Source organism: Fulmarus glacialis, unplaced genomic scaffold (genome assembly GCF_000690835.1).
Source record: "Fulmarus glacialis isolate BGI_N327 unplaced genomic scaffold, ASM69083v1 scaffold32961, whole genome shotgun sequence".
In the NCBI taxonomy this organism is placed as follows: domain Eukaryota; kingdom Metazoa; phylum Chordata; class Aves; order Procellariiformes; family Procellariidae; genus Fulmarus; species Fulmarus glacialis.
In genome coordinates, this window is record NW_009195216.1 from 25,156 (window position 1) to 53,005 (window position 27,850).

At 38.2% G+C, this 27,850-nt stretch overlaps 2 protein-coding genes across 2 annotated transcripts; one reads left to right on the top strand and one right to left on the bottom strand.

The window, feature by feature from the left end:
- Positions 1–1,470: 1,470 nt before the first annotated feature.
- HDC (histidine decarboxylase) lies at positions 1,471–12,111 on the top strand. The gene is made up of 12 exons (XM_009588037.1): positions 1,471–1,543; positions 2,394–2,566; positions 3,628–3,741; positions 5,146–5,268; positions 6,106–6,240; positions 7,195–7,338; positions 7,592–7,658; positions 8,510–8,672; positions 8,775–8,865; positions 10,056–10,154; positions 10,854–10,955; positions 11,153–12,111. Exons 1-12 carry the CDS (start codon positions 1,516–1,518, stop codon positions 11,906–11,908), a joined length of 1,995 nt encoding a protein of 664 aa, XP_009586332.1. The 5' UTR covers positions 1,471–1,515; the 3' UTR covers positions 11,909–12,111.
- Positions 12,112–13,736: 1,625 nt separating this feature from the next.
- SLC27A2 (solute carrier family 27 (fatty acid transporter), member 2) lies at positions 13,737–26,645 on the bottom strand (the record flags this gene model as incomplete). Its single annotated transcript, XM_009588038.1, has 9 exons — positions 13,737–13,913; positions 15,026–15,156; positions 17,742–17,839; positions 18,453–18,651; positions 20,172–20,262; positions 20,612–20,806; positions 24,340–24,464; positions 24,993–25,151; positions 26,436–26,645. Coding segments are annotated over 9 exons (1,385 nt in total), but the record flags the coding sequence as incomplete, so codon positions are not given.
- Between the last annotated feature and the right edge of the window lie 1,205 nt (positions 26,646–27,850).

Consider the following 27,850-nt stretch of genomic DNA (forward strand, 5'->3'; position numbering starts at 1 on the left):
ATGGTTTTTTTCTGCACTTCTTGCACCACTTCTTTCAATGCCTTTTTTATCAATTTTTTTTTATTTCAGTTTATTAATCTGATGCGCATGTATCAGAGCATCTTTGTCATATCTATGAAACAGTTCTTTCTCGAATATCTAATCACAGCAGAAACTAGGAAAGGTTTTCACACTGTTCTGCAGAAAGTACACTGTGGAAAAAACCATAACTTTCTAGAATAATGAAAGCGTTTAGGCTGCATTATAGTACGAGGCAGAAAATCAAAGCTGCTCTGACAGCCAGTTCTCTTCTGTACATTGAGAACAGAGAAATTGCCATCATGTACAACAAGAAGGGTCTGCCTAGCCTGGTATTCTGTCTCCAACAGGGCCAGCCCTAAGCAGGAGCCTAGGGTATAGTAAAAATAGGGCAAGCATATATTGTACTATGTAATAATTTCTCTTTCTGGTGCTTAGTCCATAAGTCCTACCTCTCTCCTTTCCCAGGGCTGCCTGGTATCAGCGTAGAGCAAGTGAGTTCCTTCTGATGAAGATGATAAGCGCTCAACATTGAGTACAGTGTCAAAGGTCGTGCTGCCAAGGACAGGTCAGGACGCGTTTTCAGGCCCTAAAGCTGGAACAAGGGGGAATCTACATGGCTGTTCTTCCAAACTGAGAACAATCCAGGTGGAGGACTTGGAGGAATTCTGGAGATACAAGGCCAAATCCCAGTGCTTATGTGTATCATATGTGAGAAAAGCAAGCACAGCGGGGGGAAAAGTTGCATTTTCCCAGTTCAGCAATCTAGTGGAGGAACATCACCCTGCAGTGTAACCTGGTCTGATCTGGAAGGGCAGGAAATCCACAAAGAGGATCATTGCTGCTTTGTATTGCAGTTCTGGAACTGGCAATAATTGTAATGACTTTCCTTCTAGCAGCAAGGGACTGACAGCATAGGGACTGAAGACTTGTGGGGATGCAGGTATAACCTCTTCTTGGGAAAACTCAGTCCTACAATTCTTTAAAAAAAAAAAAAAGTTTCTGCCTGCAGTGTCAAATTTGTTAAGTGCTGGTGCCTTGTTTTAATGACTACTGCTAGCACAGTAGTTTGGTGTGCTAGACTAACATGGCTGCTTTTATTTGGTTTTAGAAGCTCTTGAGATTTTTCTCTCCCACAAGTCTGATGTTGATGTGTCTTATATTCATGACATGGATTACTGTGAGACTTCTGAAAGATTGTTGGAAAATGGGAAAGGGTTAGCGCAGAGGCAGCTCCTCTTAGAGATACACTATCTTACACATCAAAAGAGCACAGATGAGAACATACGAGAGACTGTAAAAGCCCTCAGTTGGGAGGAGTTAGATAAACACTCGCCAATAACCTGCCTCCATTAAACCTTTTCCAGACTGCATGAGTCTGAGAGATAAAGGGAGCTATAAAAGGTGAAGCAGCTAGCAGGGCACCAGACCAAACTGCCCACAGCTCCTGAAAGGTCGTGGCCCAGGTTTGAAGAGGTGCTTTTAGAAGGAATCAGTATGGAGCCTGAGGAGTACAGACGGAGAGGTGAGTGGTTCTCTGCTCTTGGAAATAGGTAGCGTTTGCTCATGGAGGTCAACTGTTGTAGGGCTGGGAGTGGTACCCAAAGTTAGGATGGGCTATGTACTCTTTATTTGCATACGTGTCCTTGAGACTTAAATCTGCTGAGACAGTCAAAAATGTGTCCCAGGGTTGAGTTTTAATTAATGGATTTAGAGTCAGTGGATGACTTGGGCTTTTTGGTCTTACATTTAAAATACTGTGGGAAAGCTGCAAAACTGTGGTTCTGAATAAACTTGTGCTAAGGGGTTATGCACAGTGGCTCTTCCCTGACTGACACCGTGAAACTTCAGTGGTACTGGCACAGTTCTGGAGATGGGGAGCGAACTTTGGTTCCAGGGCTGGAGGAGATTGCCTAAAAAGTGGAGAAAAGGTGGAGCTGTGCAGCTGTTTTCAGAGGATGCAAAAGGGGGTATGCTATAACAACGGGGAAGCATGGGGCATTATGAAAATTTAATTTCTGTGAAATGCAGTTTCAGTTAATTTGTAGGCAAGAAAATCTGTCTATCCTCTCAGTAATCAAACAGTCTGTACTTGTACCATGATTGTATTTTAGAGGTACATTTGAACTATTCAATGACAACACTGAAATAATCCTGTGAATCTGTTCTGTCCCCGTGAAGCCTGTTCTAGAAGCTGTGTCCCTACGTTATTAGATGGGACAAGTAGGGTGTAGGAGGAAGGGTAGTTCCTGTGGCTATCCTGGGAGCAGTATTCCAAGCCCTGTCCAATGTTAATGACAGATTGCATGAAGTGCTAGTACTACTAGTTAGTTCTCCCGCAATTGAAACTCAAAGCACTGGTTTGCCTCTTCCAGGAAAAGAGATGGTGGATTACATTTGCCAGTACCTGAGCAATGTGAGAGAGAGGCGGGTGACTCCTGAGGTACAGCCAGGTTACATGAGAGCCCAGTTGCCGGATGCTGCCCCGATGGACCCAGACAGCTGGGACAACATCTTTGGAGATATAGAGAAGATTATTATGCCCGGGGTAAGAAATAAAGTATAATCTTTAAAGTGATGGAAAAGCCATTGCTACCTGGGGTGAACACCAAATTCTGGGAATGCACAGATTCTGCAGAACATTTATCTAAATAAATAAAGCACCCAAAATGTAGAATTAAAGTCTTGTAGACATTATGTCCACAGAACGATTCTGGAGATTACTGTTATGTTCCTAACTACAATTTTAGGGGATAGACTGAATGTATTTTTGAAGTCTTTTATACATTAAGAATAACTCATGTTTGCTTAGAGGGAAACAATGATTTTCTGACACTTGGTGAATTTAGTTTCACGAGGCCTCTACCAAATTTCAGAGATGTGGAAACTCAGGCACAGCAAGGTGAAACATCTCTTGCCCAAGGTCATGTACATGTAAGACTTGTCTCCTGCTCTTTGAATGCAAAGGTCTCCTTCCTCTTGTACGTAAATACTGCAGATTCTGCTAAGGGAGTTCATATTGCCTAATTAAACATTTTATGTAAGAAGCTGTTTCAAAGTCTGTTTTAAAATTTTCTTCATAGATGTTTGCAGAAACTTGGTCTGATGTAGGAGAGGTATTCACGTTAAATATGCTTATGCTGGTGTCCCACATAAAAGCTCCTTCAGGTGTATAGAGGGGGTCTATATAATTGTAAATTGCTGTGTGTAGCTAAAGGCAAGCTGTTGTTTGACAAAATGAGCAAGAGCAACTTTGTTGCAAGGATTCCCCTTATAAAGAAAAATATTTCGATAAATTTTTCTGACTCTGTGCAATGTTCAAAAAACCATTCTTTCCTGTTCAGAATCTTTGTCTGCCTGTATCTGTTTAATTCAGATAAATGCTTTTGCTATAATTTGGAATTTATCTAATAACGACACAGTATTATCGTTTGCTAGTGCTGCACTCCTGTTGATATTATCTCTGTAGCTTTCTGCTAGCAGATCTGTAATTGCACATATTATGTTGCTGTGATCCTTCTCCATCACTTTAAACAGATGCTAATCACTACATCTTGTGCAGAATTTTGTGACATTTTCAGACTTGACTTCTAGATAATTTTCTTCTAGGTAGTCCATTGGCAAAGTCCACACATGCATGCCTACTTTCCAGCTCTTACTTCCTGGCCTTCACTCCTTGGAGATATGTTGGCTGATGCAATTAACTGCTTGGGATTCACATGGGTAAATTTTTTTTTTTTTTGTTATTTTAGATATTCATCTCCTGTGTGTATTATGCAGGAGCAGGTCATAGTCATTCTTTCTTGTTCTGTGAGTCAGGATAATTATTTACTTTAACCAATTGTATGTTGTTTGCATAAATGAAAAATGTCACTTGAATTAATAAATAAATAAATAGAATATATAAGAGCAAACATTACCTAGTAGTAAGAGGTGAATGAAGAAAATATACCACTAGAAATGTCTGTTTTCTAATTCTTTGCATATTCCACTGTGAACATTGTTCCCTGTCGTCTAGTCTCAGTGCCAAGACTGTTACACTGCAGGCAATAGAGCAGCCACCATCCATGGCTGCAGGCTAGGTTGGGCCCCATTCCAGTTCTTCTGCTCCTTTGAGAGAACACATTTCCTATTTTTCCTCTTCTGAAAATAATTGCTTGGTGGCCTGTCCCAGAATATCTGAGTATTTTGTACCCTCCTGCAGCAGCTACACAGCGCTACTTGGTTATGGTTCTACATAACTCAGTAATGTTCTGAAGCCAATGTTTTCCCCAGTGGTGAAGTTGCCCAGATTTTTAGATGTATGTCTCCATGTAAGAAAGCAGTAGAAGCTCATAAACCTGTAAGAAATTGATGGTTACGGTCTCCATGTAGTTGTATCAGATTAGCTTATTGCATACACAGAAACGTCCATTTCCATGCCCTCAATCTAGTTTTGATACATTTCTGTTAAGTTTGCAATGTAAACCTATTCTTTCGTAAGTGGAAGGCTGGACACTGTGGAATAGCTTTCGTCTTTCTTTTGCCGCTCTTCAAAAAGCCTCCCTTAACGCTCAGTTGGAAGATGGATCAGTGCCCTTTCTCTTTAGGGACCAAGAGCATGCACTTGTGTGGTGAATTGCAGTTCCACGGTTTTGTCTCAAATGGCTCATTGTGATTTTTTTTTTTTAATGACTCTAAAATTATTGATAGTTCAGAAGCTCAACACCGAGGTGATGCAGGTAATCTGGAGAGAGCATTTTAAGGAGGTTGGCGAGAGTCTCTGTATTTGGTGTTCCAAGAGAGCAACTGGTAATGAGCAAGGTACCTGGAGCTCACCCTCAACTGTAACCTTGACATAGAGGTCTGTATTACAGAACTCAGGAAACAACATAATTTTTATTACAATAGCGTTGTGTTCTGCTAGGTATGGGCCATAGCATTACATAGTTAGCTGCTTATCCAATGCTACAAAGCTTGTCATCTGCCTTTGTTGCATCTAGGTGAGATTTCTCCCAAGGCAATTAAAAAGTTTTAATAGCTATTAATTAAAATGTGATATGTGGTTTACTCTAAGGGTTATACGCCTACTGTGTTTGCAGGATGAATTACAGCCTCATTGTGTCTTTTTTTTAATTATTTTTCTAGGCCTCTAGTCCAGCCTGTACAGAACTGGAAATGAATGTGATGGATTGGCTGGCTAAAATGCTGGGCCTTCCAGATAAATTCCTGCACCACCATCCTGACAGTGTGGGCGGAGGGGTATTACAGGTAGGGGAGATCAGAGGTGGCCTCATCAACATTTTGTTTTCACTCAAGTGAATTTCCCTCTGGGTGATAGTTTTCCCGGAGGCAAACAAAACCAACAAGATTTGCTCTATGGGTCTGAATAGAGACAAATCCCAATTTGACATTGCTTTCCCAAATTTTAGTGTTAAATATAGAAGATTATAGAATAGGAAATGCTATTGCTTTTAGTCCTAATTGTGTTATGGACAAGGAACAGGTACTCTTGTGGCCTTACTAAGGATAAATGAGAGTCAGATTTGGTTTCTTCAGTCTGTTTCATGTCACCAAATTATTCACTAAAGTGATACTTACACAATTCGAGAAGTAATCCTCGTCACTGTCCTTCTGCCAGCAGCCCTTAGCCATACAAGAAATTATCTTTCCTTTTTCTCATGTCTACTTTCTGTCTCTGAGAGTTGCAAGATCAACTTGCAACTTCACCTCCTTTTGTAAGGCCTAAGCAAGAATCCCCTGGAATCAGTGCTGAGGCTCTGTGTTATAAGGAGCTTTGCTCACGTTTGTAATTTTTATGGGAGATCCTACATTTTAGCTGTAGAAGAACAAAAGGAAAATGTGATTTATTTACTCCCCCCAACTCAGTCCTGCATGTTAAAAATATACAGCAGTTTAAAGGCTTTGTTTTGTGTTGCTGGCCCAGAGAGCTGCTCCTCAGCTACTGACTTTCCACTGCACCCCCAAAAAGTGGTAGTAGAAATAAGAGGGGGTGGGCAGCTGAGCACTTCAATGACTTCAGTAAATCCCTGACAAAATAGCAGTATCGTAGCAGTATGTTGCAGTAAATGAGCAATCTCTTTGCAGAGCACTGTGAGTGAGTCAACCTTGGTTGCACTGCTAGCAGCACGGAAAAACAAAATTCTGGAGATGAAGCTTTCCGAGCCAGACACTGATGAGTCCTCACTCAATTCTCGCCTCATCGCTTATGCGTCTGATCAAGTAGGTTCTTATGTTACAAAGAAAACAAATTCACTTCTGCTGTCTCACCCAGACTATGCAATGTGAACTCCCATTTCTGTACCAAGAGAGAAACAAACGTGAATGCCTCAAGCATGAACGAATCCCTCGAATGTTGCTTTCTGCAGATGGGGAAACGAAATCAGTGTGAGATGAGGTTTTGTAGGGTCCCAGCAGTCCTCAAGAGACTGTTTCAGATGACTCATTTTTGCACTTCTTCCTGTTTTTCACAAAGCCTTACTCCAGTAACTAGGTGCTGATCTCGTGCTGCTTCAGATCTTGTTTCTTCACAGCCTCCTTCCACTCGGAGACAGGCATGCTCGGGTGTTACCTCAGTGCTGCTCCCGCTTGTGGTCTCCGCTCTAGCCTCTGTGCTTGTTCTTGGAGGAAACATCCACGCAGTACTGTGACTCTGCCAGCAAACCTGTTCTGCCCTTGGACTCCTGAACTGGACATCGTATTCCCCTGTGAAAACTGCAACAGGAGAGAGATTCATACTGGTTCTCTCTCAGTATAACTAGAAGGGCTTTTTCTTGTGAGGGGTTTTGGTCTACCCCAGCCCAGAAGTAGGCACACTTCAGGGGTTTTATCTTCTTATGGCAGGGAGGAGGGAATAAACTGAGGCTGATCCATTTCTAGAGGGTCCTTTAAGATCTGAGTTTTGATAAATGGCCCTCCAAACACAAGGTAAGGATGCCTATTATTACATTTTAGAGACCAGTACCCAAATAAATGGAGCATATGCATTCCTTGGAATTACAGTGTATTATTTCTTTTAGTTATTCATAAAGAAGAAACTTTCAGACTTGTATTAATATGGATTATAATAAGGATTTTACCTCTGCTTTTCCTGAAACCACTGTCTTTTATAAGGCCGTAACTTATCACAGCTGTTCAGCCTCAGAGCTTGCTTTCTTACTGTTTCTTTTTTTAAAGGCGCATTCTTCTGTAGAAAAGGCTGGCTTGATTTCTCTTGTGAAGATGAAATTTCTGCCTGTGGATGAGAACTTTTCCCTCAGAGGTGAAACTTTGAAGAAAGCCATTGCAGAAGACAGAAAGAAAGGCCTAGTGCCAGTCTTTGTATGTTCAACTTTCTGGTTGGGGGTATTGACATAGTGTTGTATTCTTAATGTCATCATAAAATTACATCTGAAACGTTTCTTATTGTGTTAAAATACATTAGCTGAAGGTTAAAATGTATACAAGAATTTCTATTTTATTGGACAAAAAAATTTTAATGTCATTTCAACTGTATATGATAGCCTCTCCACTTTCAAAATGTTGCATCCATTTATTAAAAAAATGCCATCTTAACAGGTTTGTTTTCTTCTAGGTTTGTGCAACTTTGGGTACAACTGGTGTCTGTGCTTTTGACAATCTCTCAGAACTGGGTCCAATTTGTAAGTGTCTCTTTTTTCCTCGTTTTAAACTATGATAGCACAGAAAAGATAGTAGGAAAATTTTTCATGCCAAACCCAAGGACAGTAGAAACACTAATCAGCTGAGTTTTTCAGATGTGTCTCAAAGATCGGTGGAGTCAGCGCAAGACTTTGCAGTGATTTCTCTAAGATTTAGATTAGGATGTTAAAATACCTTCTATTCAAGATGGATGAAATTTACCAACTGATAAATCTTTAATGTGGTTACTCAGGGAATACAGACTGTACAGTACAGAGTGCAGTACTGTTGTAGGACGGATACATAAATACTTAACCTAGCAAAGGTTTGAAGGTAGTGTTTGATAGGCCATCCTTTGTAGCCACCAGTTCAATAGGTAAATTTGATATGGTTGCAGATTCTATTCCAGCATAAATTCTGACAAGTAGCTGCTGAAGACCTGCGGCACTTTCTTTTGTGGGTCAGAGTATGGCTTCTATCTCTGGATAGAGATCTTTTTGCTTGCCACCGTGTCTTTATTCTGGCTTTGTGCAACTGAGTTGTACTGGGGAATTTTACTTATTAAAAAGGCAGGTGAGAGAAATCAAACGTTAAAAAGCCTCACTCATATGAAATATGGAATAGTGAATTTTGTTATAGAGTCCATCTGATTTCAGCTTTATCCTATATTTTGGGGTTCTGGATCCACAGCTTTAGAATAAAACAAGATTGTCAATTGTTTGTCTTGCTTGCTATTTATTGTCAGCCTGTCCGCCTCCTGCAAAAATATGCACGTAGTTTTCAGAGAGGAGAGATTAACCATGTACTTTGATTCCTTATGTCCCTTACATAACAACAATTTCAATTCCAACAGGTGATGCTGAGGGACTCTGGCTTCATATTGATGCTGCATATGCAGGAACAGCATTTGTGTGTCCTGAATTTCGATTGTTCTTGGATGGAATTGAATATGCAGATTCCTTTACTTTTAACCCTTCTAAATGGATGATGGTTCATTTTGACTGCACTGGATTTTGGTGAGTAAAGGCAAAACACAACACCAAAAGGATAGCATGCAAATTGCAAAGTCTTTCTCTGCACAATTCTTTGCTAAATACAATTCATTTTACAATTGATAGGGTTAAAGATAAATACAAGTTACATCAAACCTTCAGTGTTAACCCTGTCTACCTCAGACATCCCAATTCAGGAGCTGCTGTTGATTTCATGGTAAGTTGTTATTTGAGTCGATACTTAAAATTGCCTATAACAGAATGCGAAATTCCTCACGCTCTGGAGTGTGCTTATCTTATAGCTGGTCTTATTACATAAAAGCATAAAACCAATTATACTGAGATTCTAATGCAGATTAAATAGTAAAACTTTGAAGTGAGCCCTGGTTATCAAAATTAATTATAAAATTGCTTTCAGACATAGAGATTGAAGTACTTAAGATTTTTACACAGATGGGGATCCAGCCTTGCCTTCTTAGTTAGAAGGGTCATTTCTGTGCATCATGTTGCTGAAGTAATTTCTACTGATGGCATTTTGGCTCGTTTTCTTGTATCTCCGATATGTAATAAAAAAGAGAAAGGAGTAAGCAATAGAAACACCATGCTCTGAAACAGCAGTAGAATGTGTTACATTTTTCTTCAGATTAAGGTATTCATAGGGGAGCTAAGAGGCATGTCACTTTAGGTCCATCTTACAGCAGATTTCAATCCAGTAAAACAAAAGAATATTCACTGCCAATTGTTTCTGCTATGATCTCACCCTAGTCCTGAAAAGATAATTGTTTTCTTGAAATCAATAGTGCTTTTCACTAGAGAATGTGAGTGTAGAGCAGGGGGGAAAAATATATCAATGAGTCCCTCTTGTGGTTAAATAGGACCCTGCATGTAATTGTGTAGCTCCCTAGAAGTATTCCTTTACATGTTTTGTCACTCTTTTCCATGCAGTAGGCGTTACTTCCTCTGGAAGGGTCTACCCCTATATCAACTCTCGCTGTTTATAGTTGATTTGGGAAAACGTTCAGGATGGCACTTAAATATGCAAATTACAGGAACTGCATTAAGCACTCAGTCCTAAAGTGTAAATGGACACACCTTAAAATTGATAATGCTCTTTAAACGCAAAAAGGTTTTGTTATTAGCTGGTAATTAACTAAAAAGTCTAAGCATGTCTAGGCCATAGATTAAGGGGAATAGCCAAAATCTTATTTTTGCAAATAACTGAAAAGTATGTAGACATAGTGTTTCTTTGATGGCTATTTCCTAGGCTTAGCAGATTTTCAGTAGTATGAAATTATTTGTGTCAACGGAGATTTCTGACGTGAGTCTGAGGCAAGAGAGATAGCAGTGTAAGGGGACACTCCTTTCTGTTATTTTTGCACTTGTTGATACACTGTTGTGTTTTCACAGCACTGGCAAATTCCACTGAGTCGTCGATTTCGTTCTTTGAAGCTGTGGTTTGTGATTCGTTCATTTGGGGTGAAAAAGCTTCAAGCTCATGTCCGACAAGTATGTGAATTAACAATGCAAGCATAAATGTATTATATTCATTTATTGGTAGCTGAGTTTAATAAATTCAGTGATTCAAAGATGAGTAACAGAAATCCTCTCACACACAAAGCTTGCATGTGAACGCTAAATGCGTGCTGATTTTTACTCTTAAGTAATCTGTAAAGATTGACTGTATAGACAAAACATTTCCTGTACCCTTCTTGGAAGCAATAGGCAATGGAAAGAGAGTTGATAAGTCAATGCCTTCTGCACATTACTGAGTACTAATCTGTAGAAGCTTTCTTTGAGGCAAAGCGGCAGCTGTTTGGGAGCAGGCTGTGATGGATGGCTGAACCCATTGCTATGAAAATTTACAGGCTTAAGTCTTTGATGGAGTGTAAATACAAGGGATCATATTGTGGATCAACGGTTGCCGCAAAAGGACTCTAAACTGAGAAGGCACATTCTGTTTTCAAACCTTCTTCTAGAAAACTCCTACGTGTAGTCCAGTTTCTCTTGTTACTGTCAAGGGTTTGGGCAAATAGAGACAGACTTTAAAATTCTTAGCTTTGTTGTCATTCTTCTGTTTACTAACATTCATGCATTGGAATGATGCGTTTTAGTAAGGAAAGGAATTCTTTTTAACTACTTAATTTAGTGTCTTACAGTGGGTTTGGGTTAAACCAATACATAACTGCTTTTTTGCCTTAATTATAGGGTACTGAAACAGCCAAATTCTTTGAATCGTTGGTTAAAAGTGATCCACTCTTTGAAATTCCTGCCAAGAGGCATCTTGGACTGGTTGTATTTCGTTTAAAGGTAAAGACTGGGCTTTTTGCATGTCTCTTTGGAATGAATTGACCACAGCTGATCTCTACGCAGACATTAACTGTTAATAAACTTTCATGTAAGAATTTGTAATGCTGGAATTCTTACAGAGACATTTGGATGTCACTGGAAATGCTAACTATAGGTGTGTTTTTTTTTTTTTTCCTTATTATTCATATTTAAAACAGGGTCCCAACTGGCTGACAGAAAAACTCCTGAAGGAACTAAGCAGTTCTGGCAGGCTCTTCCTTATTCCAGCAACCATTCATGACAAGTTCATCATTCGCTTTACTGTAACATCTCAGTTCACAACCAGGGAAGATATTCTGCAAGACTGGAACATCATTCAACACACTGCAGCCCAAATTGTTAGCCAGAATTATGGGGTGCACTGCATCAATTCTGGGGATGGGGCAAGAATCCCTAATACGATAGTTAAGCCTAGTTCTGATGCCATTAGTAGTGCTTCTCAGCTTTATCTAGTTGGAGAAAAATACAAAACACCTTCCAGAAAAATAGTAATTCAGCCTAAGAAGTTAGCAGTAAGTCCCAGTACGTGCGTGATTAGTGAACAAGTGAAAGGTCAAGGGGATCCTCTAGATGACTGTTTTCCAGATGTCCAAGATGTTACCAGACATAAGTTAACCTCTTTTTTATTCAATTATTTATCTGTTCAAGGCAAGAAAAAGACAGCACGTTCCCTTAGCTGCAACAGTGTGCCAATGACTGGTGGTCTTGAGCAATGTAACCCCAAAGCAGCAGCCACTGACAAGGAGTCTCATGCAAATGCCACAATTCTTTCCAGGCTGCCTGAAGAGGTGATGATGCTCAAAAAAAGTGCCTTCAAAAAACTAATTAAGTTCTACAGTGTCCCAAGCTTTCCAGAGTGTAGCATTCAGTGTGGCCTTCAGCTGCCTTGTTGTCCTCTGCAGGCCATTGTTTAACAAATAAAAGAGATTGGTCCTTAAGACCTCTCCAGGTAGAAAGAGAACCAAAGTTTGCTTATTCATATGCAATACTACATGTTATTTTGTTCAATATGTAAGCAGTGGCAATGACCACTGAGAAAATTCCTGTGCTTTTACTGGTGGAAACCTCATGTATTTATAGATTAAAATGTCAAATAAATCTTGTAGGCATATAACATGAAAAACTCTGGTTTGTAGACTGTGGTAAAGGAAATGCCAATTTCTGCCTTATCAGTCCTGGTAATGGACAGTTTCTAGCTGGTAGGCTAGAACCATTTTGACAAAATATGCTGGGTAAACAATTTAGCTCTCTATTTGCACCCTTGATGTTTTGGTTTTTTATTTTTCAAGACCTTGACTTAAACTCTCTAGAGTGCTGTGATGATGTGTGTGTGCAGACAATGCCAACATCAATTCTGAACTGTGCAAAAAGAAGGATGTAACCTCTCTAAGAGATTTTGCTGGATGAGGGCAATGCTAAAACTCCCTGAGTTTAAACTCACAGCAGCCCTGCCGTCCCATCTGTGCTAATCAGTTACAGTGCACAGGAGGCTTTATGCAACCATGTTGCAAGAGCAGTTGCCCTTGCTAAGCACCTTTCTCAGCATTACGTAAGATCTGTAAATCACAAGTGCATGAGGAAAGAGAGTAGGAATGGTATTTCACCCTTTCTCATATCAGAAGAACTAAGGGGCATTACAGAAGAAAGGGTCTCTATGCAGCAAACATTGCTACATGAGACCAATGATTTTACGTATTTTTCAAGAATAATTAAAAAAACTGGGAGGAGAAAAGTCTATTGAGGGTGGCTTTAAATTCAGAGATACTACTGCTGAGTCAGGAAGCATGATGATTGCTTGGAAATTATTCTGGGAAAGCACTGCGAGATGCTTGCTGCCTTCTTCATAGTTGTTTCCAGAGATCTACAATCACCCCATCTTGAAGGCAGATGGATCTTCAGTCTGACCCGGTATAACTATTCTCAAGTTATATGAACAATGAGTCTTGCTAATCAGAACAATTTCCATACCTTTAAACATCATCAGCTAAACTCACAGTGGGGTATATTGAGGCATGTGTTACAAGGAGCAGTAAAATTTGGCCTGTTAGCCCTTTCTAGTAAGAACAGATTTATTTTATTCCATTCTGTAATATTATTTGCCTTTTTTTAAATCCTAGGGAAATCTAAGCCACACTTTATCTGGCCTGCCATTACTCTATTTGCACCCGAAGGAAAATACGTCTTAGTTCTTATAAATTGTTCTCATTCTGTGTATGTATTATTTGGTGCATAAAAAAATAAGAGGGCATCTCTGCTGCAATGGATAAAAGTTAATGTAAGCATATAATACAGACTTTTTTTGATTAGTTAATTTGAGACAACTGTAAGCTTCATTAATGGTCTTTTTAAAGAGTTCTGTGTTTTGACTTAGGGATGTAATTCTTACTAATGCAGTGGATCGCCCTTTAATATAAATGTATTTGCATAAAGATGTCTTATATTGAACCCACTTTCACCTGCTTAGGTGCACAATATTAACATTCACAACATTAACAATACATCCATACACAGTAAGAAGGTAGGTAAGATTCAAAGTATGAAGGAGAGGAGAAGCCAGGCTAACATACAAGTAGAGTTGGAAAAGTTCTGCTTTATTAAAACAATCTCACATTCACAATTTATTTCAGGTACTGATATTTGCTAATATTAATAAATGGGATTTCCTGGCAAGGTTAGAATAACAGATGCTTTAAAAACTGAGTATTACAAAACACAGATTTTTTTTTTTTTTTTTTGCCATGCTCACAATTTGAAGTCATGTTTTTTTACTAAGTTGTAAATGTCCTGGGTCATTTGTACATACAGATTTTCTTTGTCATCCAGGAAATACAGGCGATCTTTGATGACTGCTGGATTGAAACCCTCCTCCACTAGTTGTACTTTACAGTACTTAAAAGTTGCTGTAAGTTCAATGGCACTCTACAAAATAAAATTACATCTCTACTTACCAACGTCAGCACATAATTGTGGGAATTAGATTAGATTTCCTAAATTCAAAGGGAATCATATTTAAAGAAAACCCATACAGCACAGTAGTTGAAGCCTTACTAACAGACATCTAAACTATCTGCATTCATCAGATAATAACTGGACTGTGGAATACATGGGCCAGTAATTACTCTGAATGTAAGAAGTGCTGGGGCCACAGAAACATTACTGAAAGGCTTACCTTAGTATTCTATTTAAATGAGGCAGGAAAACACTAGTTTTCAGCTTTTAGTCAGAGAGAATCAAGGGTTTTATCCAGAAATTTATTTAATTATGTTCTCGGATCAAAAAACAGCAGAATTTTTCTCAGAAAAGAAGAGCAAAGAAAATGGCAGTTGGAGACTGGGCAAGACTCACTGTACTTTACGTGGGATGGCAGGACAAACCACTACCTTGACTGGTCAACTGTTTTGTTTGTAAAACTCAAAAGTTTAAAGATTGATTAAATAATTAGAGATGCTAGTATCTCTGTGTTAGTCCTCTTGAATCATCTCAGTGAATACACCACCCTTCTCAAAGGAGCAATGTTTATTTTAATTAAATAACTTGAGAAGTACGGTGAGAGTGACATTCTTGCAACATTTTCCTAATTCAAGTTAAATTTCAGTTTAGAATTCGGCTCTTTATTCACTGGTAAGATAAAAATCTAAGGCCTCTCTTGCAAAAGACAGCTCTCTTGCAAGCTTTTATTTTGCACAGAACAGCTCTGTAGATGGAGCTGCCCTAAACTGAGAACACAGCTGTATTACTGTGCTGAAGGAATCCAACAGGAAATGTATTTTCCACTAAGAGATCTTCCTGATTTTATATGTTAAAATATGCCAGGTATTCTGTAGCTGCTCATGCAACTTGTTTTTTTCAGGCTGAACTGAAACATCTGGGCGGAGTTCTACTTTCATATTGGTAAATGACAAGAGCAAGTGAGAGACAAAAGAAGCCTTTTTGAGAATTGCTAGTATAACTAGAAAGTCCATAGTCCTCAGAAAAGAGAGAAAACACAATCCAGACAGACACACAGAAGTTACTTAGGAACACTGGTTTACCTTAATCCTTATAAAACGAGGTCTTGCATAGTTTGGAAGGTGAGTGTTAACATGTCTGTAAGTACTTTCTGCATTAAATTCACAGTTGTCCTTTAGTTGAATACATGCCATTCCTATTCTGCCTTCATAACCTGAAGGAATAATGACAGCAAATAACTGTAGTTCATATCTAACTTTGAACTTCAGGCTAACCTTCCACCGCTCCCCCCCCCCCCCCCTCCTATAAGCGAACCCTTCCTTCTAAGCCACTTTAGAAAACATACTAACATATTTTCCTTTAGACATCTAAGTGATTAGATTTTCTTAAGGCTTAAGCATTCTAGATGCCAAACTCTTTCGAAAGTCTAGCATCAGAATTACAGATGGCAGACATTTTGAAAATCACCCTTCTTTTGAAAGTCTTTGGCAAGACTTTGGAAAATTAGGTCTCAGTACTGAGGCAGAAGTCTGCCTGCAGCAGCATTTAACTGTTTGGGTAAATTTACAATAAATCATGGTAAATCTGCTTGTACTTGTGCTGACAAGCTCATCCATCGAGAAAGAGGACAGAAAGGAATAAGACCCAGTTTACCATTGTTTATTACCATATGAATGATTAATTAAGCGCTGCAAAAATCCAAGTACTTCTGATTTTTTACTTGTTTTACGTACCAAGAGGGCTTCTTCCCTCCCTTTTTGGTGGTTGAGGGATGGGACACCATTTAAACACAAACCTTTTGGTGTTCCTTCTGTTTTCTGGGATTACAGGTAATGCAAGAAGAAATAGGTAATATTCTTATACGAAGTTTTACATTAGAACCATATGAATGCTTTCACATAATTGTGTACAGGAGGAAGTGAAAATGGAAAGTAGCATCTAATACTTAAAGAAAAGTAGAGCACAAGCATATGCTAGTTTAAAATTAATTGTTCTTCAGTTTCTTTTGAGTCTTGTTTCTGTTTGCCTTTAACACCATGTACTGATGACACCTGGAATTCCAATTTGTTTTTTCAAGCGCTAAAGTGTTGAATTAATGGATTCTCAGGTGATGTATACTATCACCCCCAGCTGCATTACTAAAGTAGGAATATTTCTGTGCCATGTGAAACAGAAAAAAAAAACCAAACCACAATCCACCCAGTTCTTACACAAATGTAATGTGAGAACTGGTTTGAACAACATTTTTTTTTTCCATGAAGTGGATCTATAATTAGGTATTAACACCTCTTCTATGTGGTTTTACAAGAGCATTGAGAATAAGAGCATATTTTCCTCATCTCCTAAAGTGTAATTTGAGAAATACATAAAGAACTCTAGATCATTTATGTTGTTACCTTTCTTTTGAAATGTCTCCTAGGGCAGCTGTGTGTTTATCCCTACCGCAAAGCAACTGAAAACAAGAGCGATTTAAAGAGAGAGGCTTTAATTTTAGATCAATAGGTGTAGCAGAGACATACATGATTAATAAAAAGTTTATTTATTTGAATTAAATTCATTATTCTGATAGATCATCTTGGTTTATAAACAGCCTTGTTATTCTAGCCTCAGAAACACTGGGCATTTCTAGTCTCATGTCTTCCACTTTTAGTAGAGGAAATAGCGAGTGGATTGTCACATTAACAGAATCTCTCACATGGTGAATGGTGGAAGGAAGTGGTGGATATAGGAAAAGCGGCATCTCTAACACGCCTTTCAATTCCAAAATACTAAATTGTCACTGATGTGACCCAAATTATGATATACTGTAGTCTGGGAGCCTTTCTGGAGAAGTGTGATATCTGTTAATATATATATATCTGTTATACCTGTTAATATACCTGTTAACTTAGTTAATACGGGCTCCAAAATTCCTCCTCCTCCTCAGACTACTCTAAGGGCATGCAATGTATTATGCCACCTAGTCTAAACCACTTGCACAATGCAATACTCAGGATTTCAATCAAATCTAACCTTGTTTGATTTCAGATCCTTACATTACACCGTAAGAATGGGTTCTGTTTTAACTGTCCATCACAACCCAAATGGAGTGAGGAGCTAGAGTGGGAGTCCTGCGGATCTTGAGTAAGTGAGAAATATGGACAGGAAGGTACCTCCAAAACACAGGAGACAAGAAAGTAGAGTAAAACTATCTGTTCCCTCTTTTGTCTTCCAATGTCTCTGGGAATGTGCCTTTAGCAGCAGTACCTCTCAAATTAAAAAAAAAAAAAAAGAAAGAAAGAAAAGAAAAAAAAATGCTGCCATAAGCCCTTAAAGAGTTTATAAAAGTTCAAAGATTTCACAGATTTTTGATGAGTAGAAAAAAGGCAGTAAACATGTCAGAACTACTTCCATTCCTTCAGATTGTTAAAGAAAGGTGAAAAAGGGAAGAATAAATTTCTTAAGTGCCATTCTTGTTCTTCTAGAAATTCAAGTCTATTTTGTTTGTCTCACTCTACAGTAATTGCAGAGCTATATACCTGTAAAAGATACAACAATGTTTATATCCAAGATAGTTAATCTCAAATGTTTTTCCATTCTCCTGTTAGTATTCTTGTCATACTATGTTAATATAAGCTTTGGCTATGTTTTTTTAGCTAACTAATATTGCATACATTTAAATGATAGAATGTATCAAATGTAGCTTACAAAAAATAAGCTCAGGTAGGGCTACCTATACTCTGCAGTTCAGTATATTGATATTTTGTTAATGTATTAAAAAATTCTTTTGTTGAAATACTGCAAGTATTTCACTCGTACCTGGAACAGATACTCCATATACAACAACTTCTTGAATGCAGTCAATCAGTCCTAAAATGTCTGCAACTTCCGTTGTGGAAACATTTTCCCCTTTCCACCTGGAAAATAAGGAGACATTAGTCATGATATCTATGCGTATTACATATAGTCATTTCCAGTGTTTTAATGTCTGACTTTACAATGGGCTGAGCACTAAGCTTGAGATCAGAAAGCACTTTTGCACTAGAACAAGGAACTTGTTATCAAAAGTAGAGAAAAACTTGCTGCAAAATTCAACAACGCATTCTAGATTACTCAAATCTGAGAAGAATTTAACACACTTAGTTTAATCATGCTTAAAATGGCCCTAAACAAACAAACCCCCCAAATATTACTTAGCATAGATTCCATCCTAGGCTCTATGCTTTCTGAGTTTTAGAAGTATAGGGAACGTGAAACCACAATGTTTTTGTTCTATGAATGTGACTGGTTTCTGACTGTTCAAAATAGCATTCATTCATCACCCTAAACTGAACCTCTTGTAAGCTCTGTATAATCTGTGAACACAATTGATAAAATACAACAGTGAAGGTGGCTTGGAGTCCTCTCTTTTTCTGACTGAAGTCAGAGAAATTCCTCTTCGTCAGTCTGTAGGAAATACTAGATATGAATTCAAACCTGAGAATGAGTCCGAATTTTCTCTTTAACAGGTATTTAAATAAATAAACTAACCGGAATGTGTCTCCAGTTCGATCATGGAAATAAATGAAGTTATCATTGTCAATCACTAAAAGGTCACCACTATTAAAATATAAATCCCCTTTTTGGAAGACATCTCTTAATTGCTTCTTCTCTGTTTGTTGTTTTGCTCCTGCATAGCCACTAAATGGTGCATATTGGGTGATTTTGCAGATCAGTAGTCCAGGTTTATCTACGAAGAAGAAAAACATTTGTTTACAAAGCACAATGTAAATTGCCAAAAAATAACTAATTTTCATTACATCAGTGAAGTTTGCAGATGTATAGAGTTGAGAATTTTGTCATAATCATCATCATAAAATCAGTTATGGAGGTACAGATTGAGTTTCACCTTGTCCTCTCAATTCACTAGCTCCCCAAAATGCTAGTAGATAATACAATTTATCACCTGCTTGTATTAATGCAGCAGAACAGAATCTCTGAGGTCTTGTCTGATAAGTGGAAAATAGTTGCCCAGTTTCTCCAGACAGCTTCATAAATCTCAGTTTAAAACACCTGACTCAATAGGAGCTGTGTCTACAAAGGAAACTTACACACGGCATCAGGCATGTCTTTGGAAGGTGACCATTGGTACCGGCTACTTTTACATAACTCAGTTGGCGTGAGGCAGCCTTACCCCTCAACCAAAAGATTCAGTTGGATTTAGGAACCAAATATTGGAGTTCAGCTTGCCTACTCTGAATGCAAAATAGACCAAAAGGATGCTTAGTATGTTCTTTAGTCTTTCATGTGCTAGAGCTGGAGTAATATATGAAGGGAGCAGGAACACCTATATGTTTATGTAAATTGAAACCCAACCCCACACTACATAGAGCTTTGCATGGATGTTACACACTGGAGTGAATTTTATCTCTATACAAAATAAATTACAGTCTGTCCCCATCAAGCCTGGGATTTTACATTTTTTTCATGGGTTTCTCTCTTACATTGCAGATATTTTCCACGTCTCTGCAGTTCAGCAACTTAAACATTGGGTGCACTTAAATAAATATGTGTGCGCATCCCTCCTCATCCCAACTCAAGAGATTGTGTAGGGAGAGTTGGCATAGGAGAGTACGTCTATGGGGCAGACACTCAATATTCCTCAGCAATGAGAATTTAAGACAGTTGGTAACCTGTCCACCTGTTCCCTTATGCACAGAGAAGGTAAGCATTTCTGTCCTCACTCACAGTAATGACTACACATGTAACAGAATGCAACAAAATCAAGAAGTATCACAAGTATCTGGTTTAAACACAGGTTTGCCTGTGCCAATATATAAACCCCTCCTATGAAAACTGATATTAAGATATATTATAAAAAAAGTATTTTCATGTGTGCTTTCTCTATTGCCAATGGCAAAAAGTTTCAGCCACTGCTGGAAAAGAGTACTGCTTTCTATTTTGCAAATGTTTCTTTGGTGGCATGTTAAGTACAAAGTCTGAGAAGAATTAAATAGCTCCTGCTACTCAAAAATGTTAGCATGTCCACTATTAAAACTAGACAAGTTATTAAAATCTAAGTACTTTACCTTTCTGTTAAGCTGTATTACAATAGTATGTGATTTGTTACATATTTTCTAACTTGTATTTAAAAACCTGGCTTACTCAATGGCAATTCTTAGCATCTTTCCAGATAGAAGTGATGCAAAGAGATACAATGTTAAAAAGTAAATACCCTTCTGAAATTTTTTAAAGGAGTTAAGTTTTTACCTTTGGGAACTCTTATGCAGTATCCATTTTCATCTCGGACTGGTTCATCTTTCTCTACGTCATATTTAATCAGCTCATAGCGTAAGATCTTCTAGTGAAAATTTGCAAAATGTATACACGTGAATATTCAATCTTTGAAAAATATTTTCAGAATTATACTACATAGTCAGCTTTCTATTCAACAGAAGCCAAATTCATCACATTTCAACTGGATGTGTTGAGTCTAAATGTTCTTTTGCCTGAACTAGCAAGAGATATCTGTGATATCTAGCATGGGCAGCTGTAGACTGTACTTGGGGAGAATCTTCTCCCTAAACAAATTCGTAACTGAGCCTTGGGTTCTTCCCAACTTTTCATACAAGTGGCCTGGTACATGCCCTTGGCAATACACCAAACTTCACCAAGAAGAACAAAATGCCAGGTTTTGTTGTTATTCTTACCTTTTGCAGGCAGTTTACTCTTCCCACTGCACCAATTTTTCCAGTGTAATTAACAAAAGAAATGTTTCCTTCAGTCGATGCATAAAACTCCAAAATATTAACATTTCCAAATCTTCGGATAAATTCCCTCCAAACATCAGCCCTTATTCCATTTCCTATGGCAAGTCTGACTTTGTGATCCTGATCGTTTTTTCTCTAGAAACAAGAAACAGTCATGAATTCACATTTCTGCTGAGTGAAAACAGAATTTCTACTTCTGGAAAACTCTGAAGGAAACTTTAGTCTAAAAGTATTGAGCATATTCTGAAGCAAAATGTGTGCAAACATCATTACAGTTAAGTTCACGATTTTGATGTGGAAAAAGACAAGAAATTACTGAGCAAGTTAGGCTATATATCTAACCGTAGTTAGTAGTTAATTTGATTTGGATGAAGACAGGAACAAATAATTCTGTGCAGAAAGCCAGAATGAAACTCAGGCACCATGTTAAACTATTTTGTTTGTAAGCCTTGTGGTGACTATCTGCAGAAGAGTGTAATTTACCCTGAATTCAGCAAAACATTTGCAGGATTTAAAATTGTGTTTGGGTGGAAAGGAAAGCCCTTCTGCCATTGTAAGTGCAGGATTGAGCCTGCTAAAAATTCTATTACCACATTTCATACCACTTTTAATAGTGCTATTAGATCTTCCTGTTTACACAGTAAAGCGATAAACACATAGTGAGGATGGCAGTCTATTTATGCCTTCCCGTAGATGTTTATATTTATCCTCAACAATAGGAAGTACTGAATTGGGTCAGACACTTGTAATTCATAAACATATCTAACATACTAATAAGTAACAATAGCTTGAGAGAATTTTAGCAAAATACAGAAAGGCTCTTTTGTCCCACTTCCTGCCTTTTTCTTCCAACTGTTTCTTTTATTACATAATTTAATAGTATTTTACGGCCTGAAGAGTCTTTTTAAATATATATTGGCTTCTTAACTTGGAATACATTGATAGAGTAAGACTATTCTATCAGCAACAGACTGGAATGTGTATTTGTGCAGAATAAGTATGTTGGCTCTGTGTCTTTCCGGAAATACAGTGCAAAGGGCAATGCAGTAGATGGCCGAAGTGGAAGATGAGCACAGAACACTGGATTTGCAAAATGCTCTTTCAAGGAGCAATTCAAGAGAGAAATCTGGCCATTACACAAACATGGATTGGTCTTATAGTGTCATATTCCCAGAAAAGACCAAAAAATGCCACAATAAAATGGCTACAATTTTTAAATCTGTAAAACTTTAATTTTATTTTGGACTTCAGTCATATCACTTCTGGATTATTATTACTTTTCTGCAGAATAGTCTAGAAATGGATGTTTAAATTTAATCTAAAGAAGAAATACATTAATATATAGTCCTCTCTGTGATATTGAGAGATCTGCCATTAACATGTTAGCACAGAACCAAGCTTAAAATAGAACAATGAAATCGGCTGAAATTCTGCATAGTGTCTAAATGACTTGCTGTTCACTTTTTATAAAATCTTTGGGTTTTGTAGATGATGCTCTACAACACCGTACAGAGTGAGAGTCCAGTTGATTGGGCATTTATACATCTGAACTTAAACATTTTATTTTGAAATGATTCACTGGGGACAGGATGCTGCTCGGATCCACATTGTCCCTCATCTTTTTTTGTTCTTAAATCTGTATTTTCAATCTTTCTTCCCCATTGGCTTAGGCAGATAAAGAAAATTTGTTATTTAGCCATTAATTAGTCACAGTTAATGAAAGGAGGAAGGAAGAACTCAACAATTCACCCTTAAGGTAATTTCTATAATACTCGGACTGTTCATTTGTTCTGAAATGACTACATAAGTTAGCTGGAAATACAATCAGAAAGAAATGATAGCACACATAAAAGTTATTAGCACAACAAGGAAGTTCAATAATGAAATGGCATTAGCTAAGACAGATGACACCCTACATCAATATGGATCTTGCTTATACTGCGAGTTCCTCATGGAAAAGACTGTCTCTCTGTTACATCTGCAGTAACAGGCCAAGCCCTCTTAGCACCATGACAGTTTAAGTAATAATATCCATTCCGTCAAGTTCTTGCATTCTTAAAATGTTAATCTCATCTTTCTGGGAGACTTGTGCACTCAAAGTAGCATGCATATGGGTACATGGGATCAGATATTAAGCTTATAAACCTTGCTTATGTAAAGGTGTTTTCTCCACTGGTGTTGAATTCTATGTACTGAGTAAACAAAAATCCTTATGTTAAATAATGAAAGCTAAGCTACCTGTGTCTATCTTAAAATCCAACCTCTATAGATAAGCGGCCACCAATAATAAGTAATCTGTAAGACAGCCTCAAATACTACTCAACTGTATCATTTAGTGGGCTTCAGGTTCAGCCATTCATGTTTTTATTAACAGGTCACTTTAATGGTTAAGCTAAATGTCTCTGTGTGGCTAACATTATCAAACGTACCCAATTTGGGAACTAATTTATACTTGGCTGGCAACTGTACACATCTTTGAGATACTGGTTGAATTCAGGAATTTACAGAGCATGCCCTGTGACTCAAGTCATATTTATGCATTTAAACATTCTGTATGAAAGGAGATAATCTAGTTTTTCACTTTTTCCCCTATTTTATTTATACCAGTTGGGTATTGGTTAATTATGAATACTTTGCTAATGAACTGCAGGACTGACATGTAACTTATCACCACCCTTAACTATATGTTTCAAGTGCCCAGTTTCTTTAACTCAGTTTAAATCTTTTCCACCCACACTTTTTAATTAAAACTAGTGGCCCAATCCAGAGGACAAGTCTTCTGATTATTATAAAACTTTATTTTATTAACAGCTCATTTTGGGCTAACAACTCATGAAGAAATAATATAAAGCATAGCAGAATCTTGCTTAAATACCTAATTCCTGAGGAATCCTACTGATTTCCAGTGAAGTTATTTCATATCTCTGTCACAGATATCAGAATTAACCTCTGTATATTTGGTATAAATTACAAAGGAACTGTGAACCTGATTCTCTGTTCTGGCTTATGGCTATCAAATGGTGCTGGTAAGACTGATGGATACCACCTTTGTTCTTACTAAATTCTAACTGCAGTTCACTAGGCCTACCTCTGTGAAAGTCATTCTATGTAATTGAAAATTACAATTGAAATTAAGGATTAACTAATATGATTGCGGGGATCTCAGCAGGGAAGTGCCTATGAATAGGTACCCTGTGAAGACAGTACATTAAGTGCATCTTCAGAAGGGGTACTCTTTAAATAATCACATCAACACTTTCACCTGGGGATCACCTGACTACCTTGGGTTAGGACATCCTAGCTACAAAAATCCCAAAACTCACATTGCCCAAAACACAGGTCCACTGGTTCCTAGAGAACTCCTCATTTTTGGTTTGCAGCTGGAGTGTTCATGTAAGGTAACTGTCTTCTCTATCAATTTTAACAGAATGTCAATTAATGGATTGCCATTGTTCCACTATTCAAACGAATGATTATTTCAAGCCAAAAGCTCGGGTTTTTTTCTTTGAAAAAAGTTCGTGTTAGTGTGCAATGAGATTACAGACCTTGTTAGGGAAGGTTTTTGTTGGGTTTTTTTCCTCCCTCCACTTATGGTTAGATTTTAAGCATAATATAGCAAATATTCCCAGTAATTTAATTAGCCAAAAAAGAAAGGCAGTTAATGTTACCAATGGTACACTGCATAGATACCGAAGCACTTCCCCAATATACTGTATCACTGTTACGTTATATTTTCTGCAATCATCCCAGAACTGGCTTGCTGAAAATTTGGCACGCAAAACAATAGTTGCACCTGCATGGAAAGAAGTAAAACAAATAACAGAAGGAACAATTCTTATTGTATCATAAGACCTTATAGAATTTCTTAGCACAACATTGTAGGAAACTTGTAGAATTAGGGTTATATAGCTTTTGGAAGTACTCTTCCTAAAACGTATTGAAATATAATCCATGCTGAATAATTGGTTTAACCTCTATTTCTATTCATCAGAAGTTGAAGGCTATTATTGTGGATGAAACTCGGTACTAATTTACCCTAAAACTGTGCAAAGAGCTGTCATGCAAGACAGGATATATCCTGTTTGTCCAGGTGATGAAATAAAATTCGTACAGGGTGAAGATCTGTGCAAGTCACATGAAGACGACAGAGAAACGAGAATGTCTCTTGACTTACGGAGTTTTTGGTAGCAGAGACATGTATAACCAAGTATTTAATCTCAAAGTTTGGTAGCTAGGGAAAGGCTTACTGTATCTGTGACCCTATCTGTACATGAATTCTGCACAGTAACACGTTCATTCATACTAGTCAAGTGCACAGTACCTTTCATGATACATCCATGGACTCCAACGAGGAGGGCAGAGCTATGATAGAGTGGTAGAGCAGTATACACAATATCTTCCGAGGTAACATTGCCAGCATCAAACAAACCACAAGCTAGCATTATGCGTTCATGGTTAATCACTGCAGCTTTGGGAAGACCTGTTTAAAGTCAAGCAAAAAGGTGTATAGCTTCACTTGAACAATAAACATAGTAAGACCAGTTGGTTTCACAAGGGCTTAAGAGAAGATTTTTCCTCATTCACTGATGCAAGTGATAGTTCCAAAGTTCAGGGAGGTATGCAGCTTGTGTCTATGCAACACACTGGCATTTAGCCTTAGTGAGGATATGTCTTCCCACATGTAACTTTTAGGTGATTACCCCCTGTTAAGTGCCCAAATTCCCAATACTATGGTACCTAGGCATAACAACTACATAGAGAATGAGGAAATGGGATTTGGAGAATCAAGCATGCTGAGCAAAGGGAATGGAAATGCTAAAACAGAGGTTAATCTCGGATCTGGCATCTCTCCTGGAATTAAGTATCTCCTTGCAGCTCTGAATCATCCTAGATGAAACTGGAATTCATACTACAAAATCTCTCCTTGGTTTCCCATCAGATACAGTTGAACCAATTACTTGCTGAAACAGATGCTAGAAGACAAAATGATGCTTGCCTATTCTGTAAGAACAGAGATGTTAGAGCCTAACAAGGCTAACATCCTAACAAGGATGAAGAACACCAGAGTTATTTGCCTTCTGCAGACCAAATAGGATTCAAATTTGTACTTCCTCCCTTCCAGGGGAGTTCCTGCCCTAAGAGACTCAAAGACTGAGCTAGTGTGGAGGCATACCGTGCTCCTCCTACCAAAGCTATAGGTTTGAGTCTTTCAGGCCTTGTTTTCATCTGCATCCTTGTCACCCAGTTTCTGCTGTGGCTCAGTGCTCTTAATGCTAGATGCGTTTATGTGGGCAGGTTGCAGCTCCTATACCAGCTGCAATTTTGCACAGTGGCCATGACTAGCTGTATTTTGTGCTGCCCTCACTATTTTTGGTATTCTGACACCCAAAAACTTAGTGGCCAGCATTTAGAGTTCATGGTCCACAGATACTGAGTATAAGGTTGGTGCCAAGACACATACCTAGGCTAGCAGTATCTCCAGGGATAAGAGATAGCAGATGTCTAGTAACCTTTACTGGCATAAAACCTGTATGTTTAATTGGCTTTTACTTCAGTCCCTCCTCCCAGATTTAGTGCTTAAAGTCAGCCTATATTCTACGTGCTTTTTGGTTTTACATACACGTATCAGATTTTCAGTTTCCTGAGGGGGAATGAATGAGAGTAGGAATTAATGTGAAGTAACAGATTCTCTTTCCTTACTATAAAATCACAATGTCAGGAGGAATGTGTGGCCTTCCATATAGTTTTTGTGAATTTACATTACCTGTAGTACCAGAAGTGTAAATGTACATGGCAGGAGTTTTACAGGTTATATCTGATCTCCAAGACAACGGAGTAGGCTCATCTGAAGCAGCATCTACTTTATCAAGAAAGCTCTCAACTCCTTCTGTAGCAGATGTCTTGCTTAAGTAATAAACTTTAACGTTTTCTTTCTTCAAGAATGGCAGTATTTCTTCAACAGCTTCCTTCAATTCTTAAAGAGGAGAGAAAAAAGTATTGTAAGAAAATTCTGTGTTGTTCTGTGAACTATACTATCAGTGCATCAACTTTGGCTCAGCAGCTTTCATGTTTTGCTGCTGTTGGAGAAACTCATGCTCAAGTCTCTTCAGAATCCAGCAAAAAGGACTGAAGAGGAACAGTGTCTTCCCACAGAACTGGGAGTGATTTGATTTGATCCGATTTTCTGCAGCAGGAACAGAATTGCAGAGGAGCAATGCAAGCACACTTCCTCTTGCCTGCAGACCCTAAGGGACTCTGAGGGAGAATACACCTGGCATCACCAGCTCCACGTTGCTACCTTCCCTCTCCACTGTGGGGAAATGCTGCACCTGGCAAGTGCCCACACAAAGTTAGGTGCTGCTTAAATCACCACTATGTTTTATGCGTAACGATGAAACTCATCCTTCTCAAGTCCCAACACAAATGGAAGAAACACTGAAAAGCAGAATGAAGAGTGACTTACTCAGTAAGAGTGGTGCTACTGAAGCCTGGACTCGTAGATAGTTGTGTTCTGTCTCTCCCTATGCCTGCCTCCTATGTGTGTTTTGATTAATCCCAGGTCTCCTCATATTCCCTCTGGTATCTCCAACCAACAAGAGAGCATGATTTCAGTTATGTGCAACGAGTAGGCTAACTCCCTGCGTGATCAAGTCCTGTCTGCCCTTCTCTCATTGAAGCAGTAATGCAGGTCTCTCTTGTCTACTCACTGCCAGTTTCCACCAAGTTGGAAAGAATGTAGTCATCCCTGAGACTTTTATTCCCTTAAGAAGCTGGATAATTGGATAATGAATTCAAGTGAAGATGACCAGACAGCTGATAAAATTGTATACACCTTGTTTCTTTAGGAATCCAGACTAAAAGCCCTCCAACTCACAGGTGCTTTTACTTGAATAGATAATCCACAGGACTGAAAATGAATCCTCAACACCAATTTCACTGAAACATAGTAATATGAAACTTTCCGTAACATGTAATTTATTTTTTACCATTTCTGTTTTATTTCAAAGCAAAGAATAAATTAAGTATTATTAAATCAACAAATCTCTGAGGCAATTTAATACTCAAAACTAAATGTTACTGGAAATTACACCTCCACACTAATTGACTAGATAAAGCCAAGATCCACATCAAAAGTTTGTCTCAATTGCACAAAAGCAGTAACTTTAATAAAAGCATTAC

Coding starts and splice junctions, on each gene's coding strand:
- HDC (XM_009588037.1), top strand. CDS start 1,516: ATGGAGCCTGAGGAGTACAGACGGAGAG. Junction 7,659..8,509: donor CTCAGAACTGGGTCCAATTT/GTAAGTGTCTCT, acceptor CAATTCCAACAG/GTGATGCTGAGGGACTCTGG. Junction 8,673..8,774: donor TTTGACTGCACTGGATTTTG/GTGAGTAAAGGC, acceptor TACAATTGATAG/GGTTAAAGATAAATACAAGT.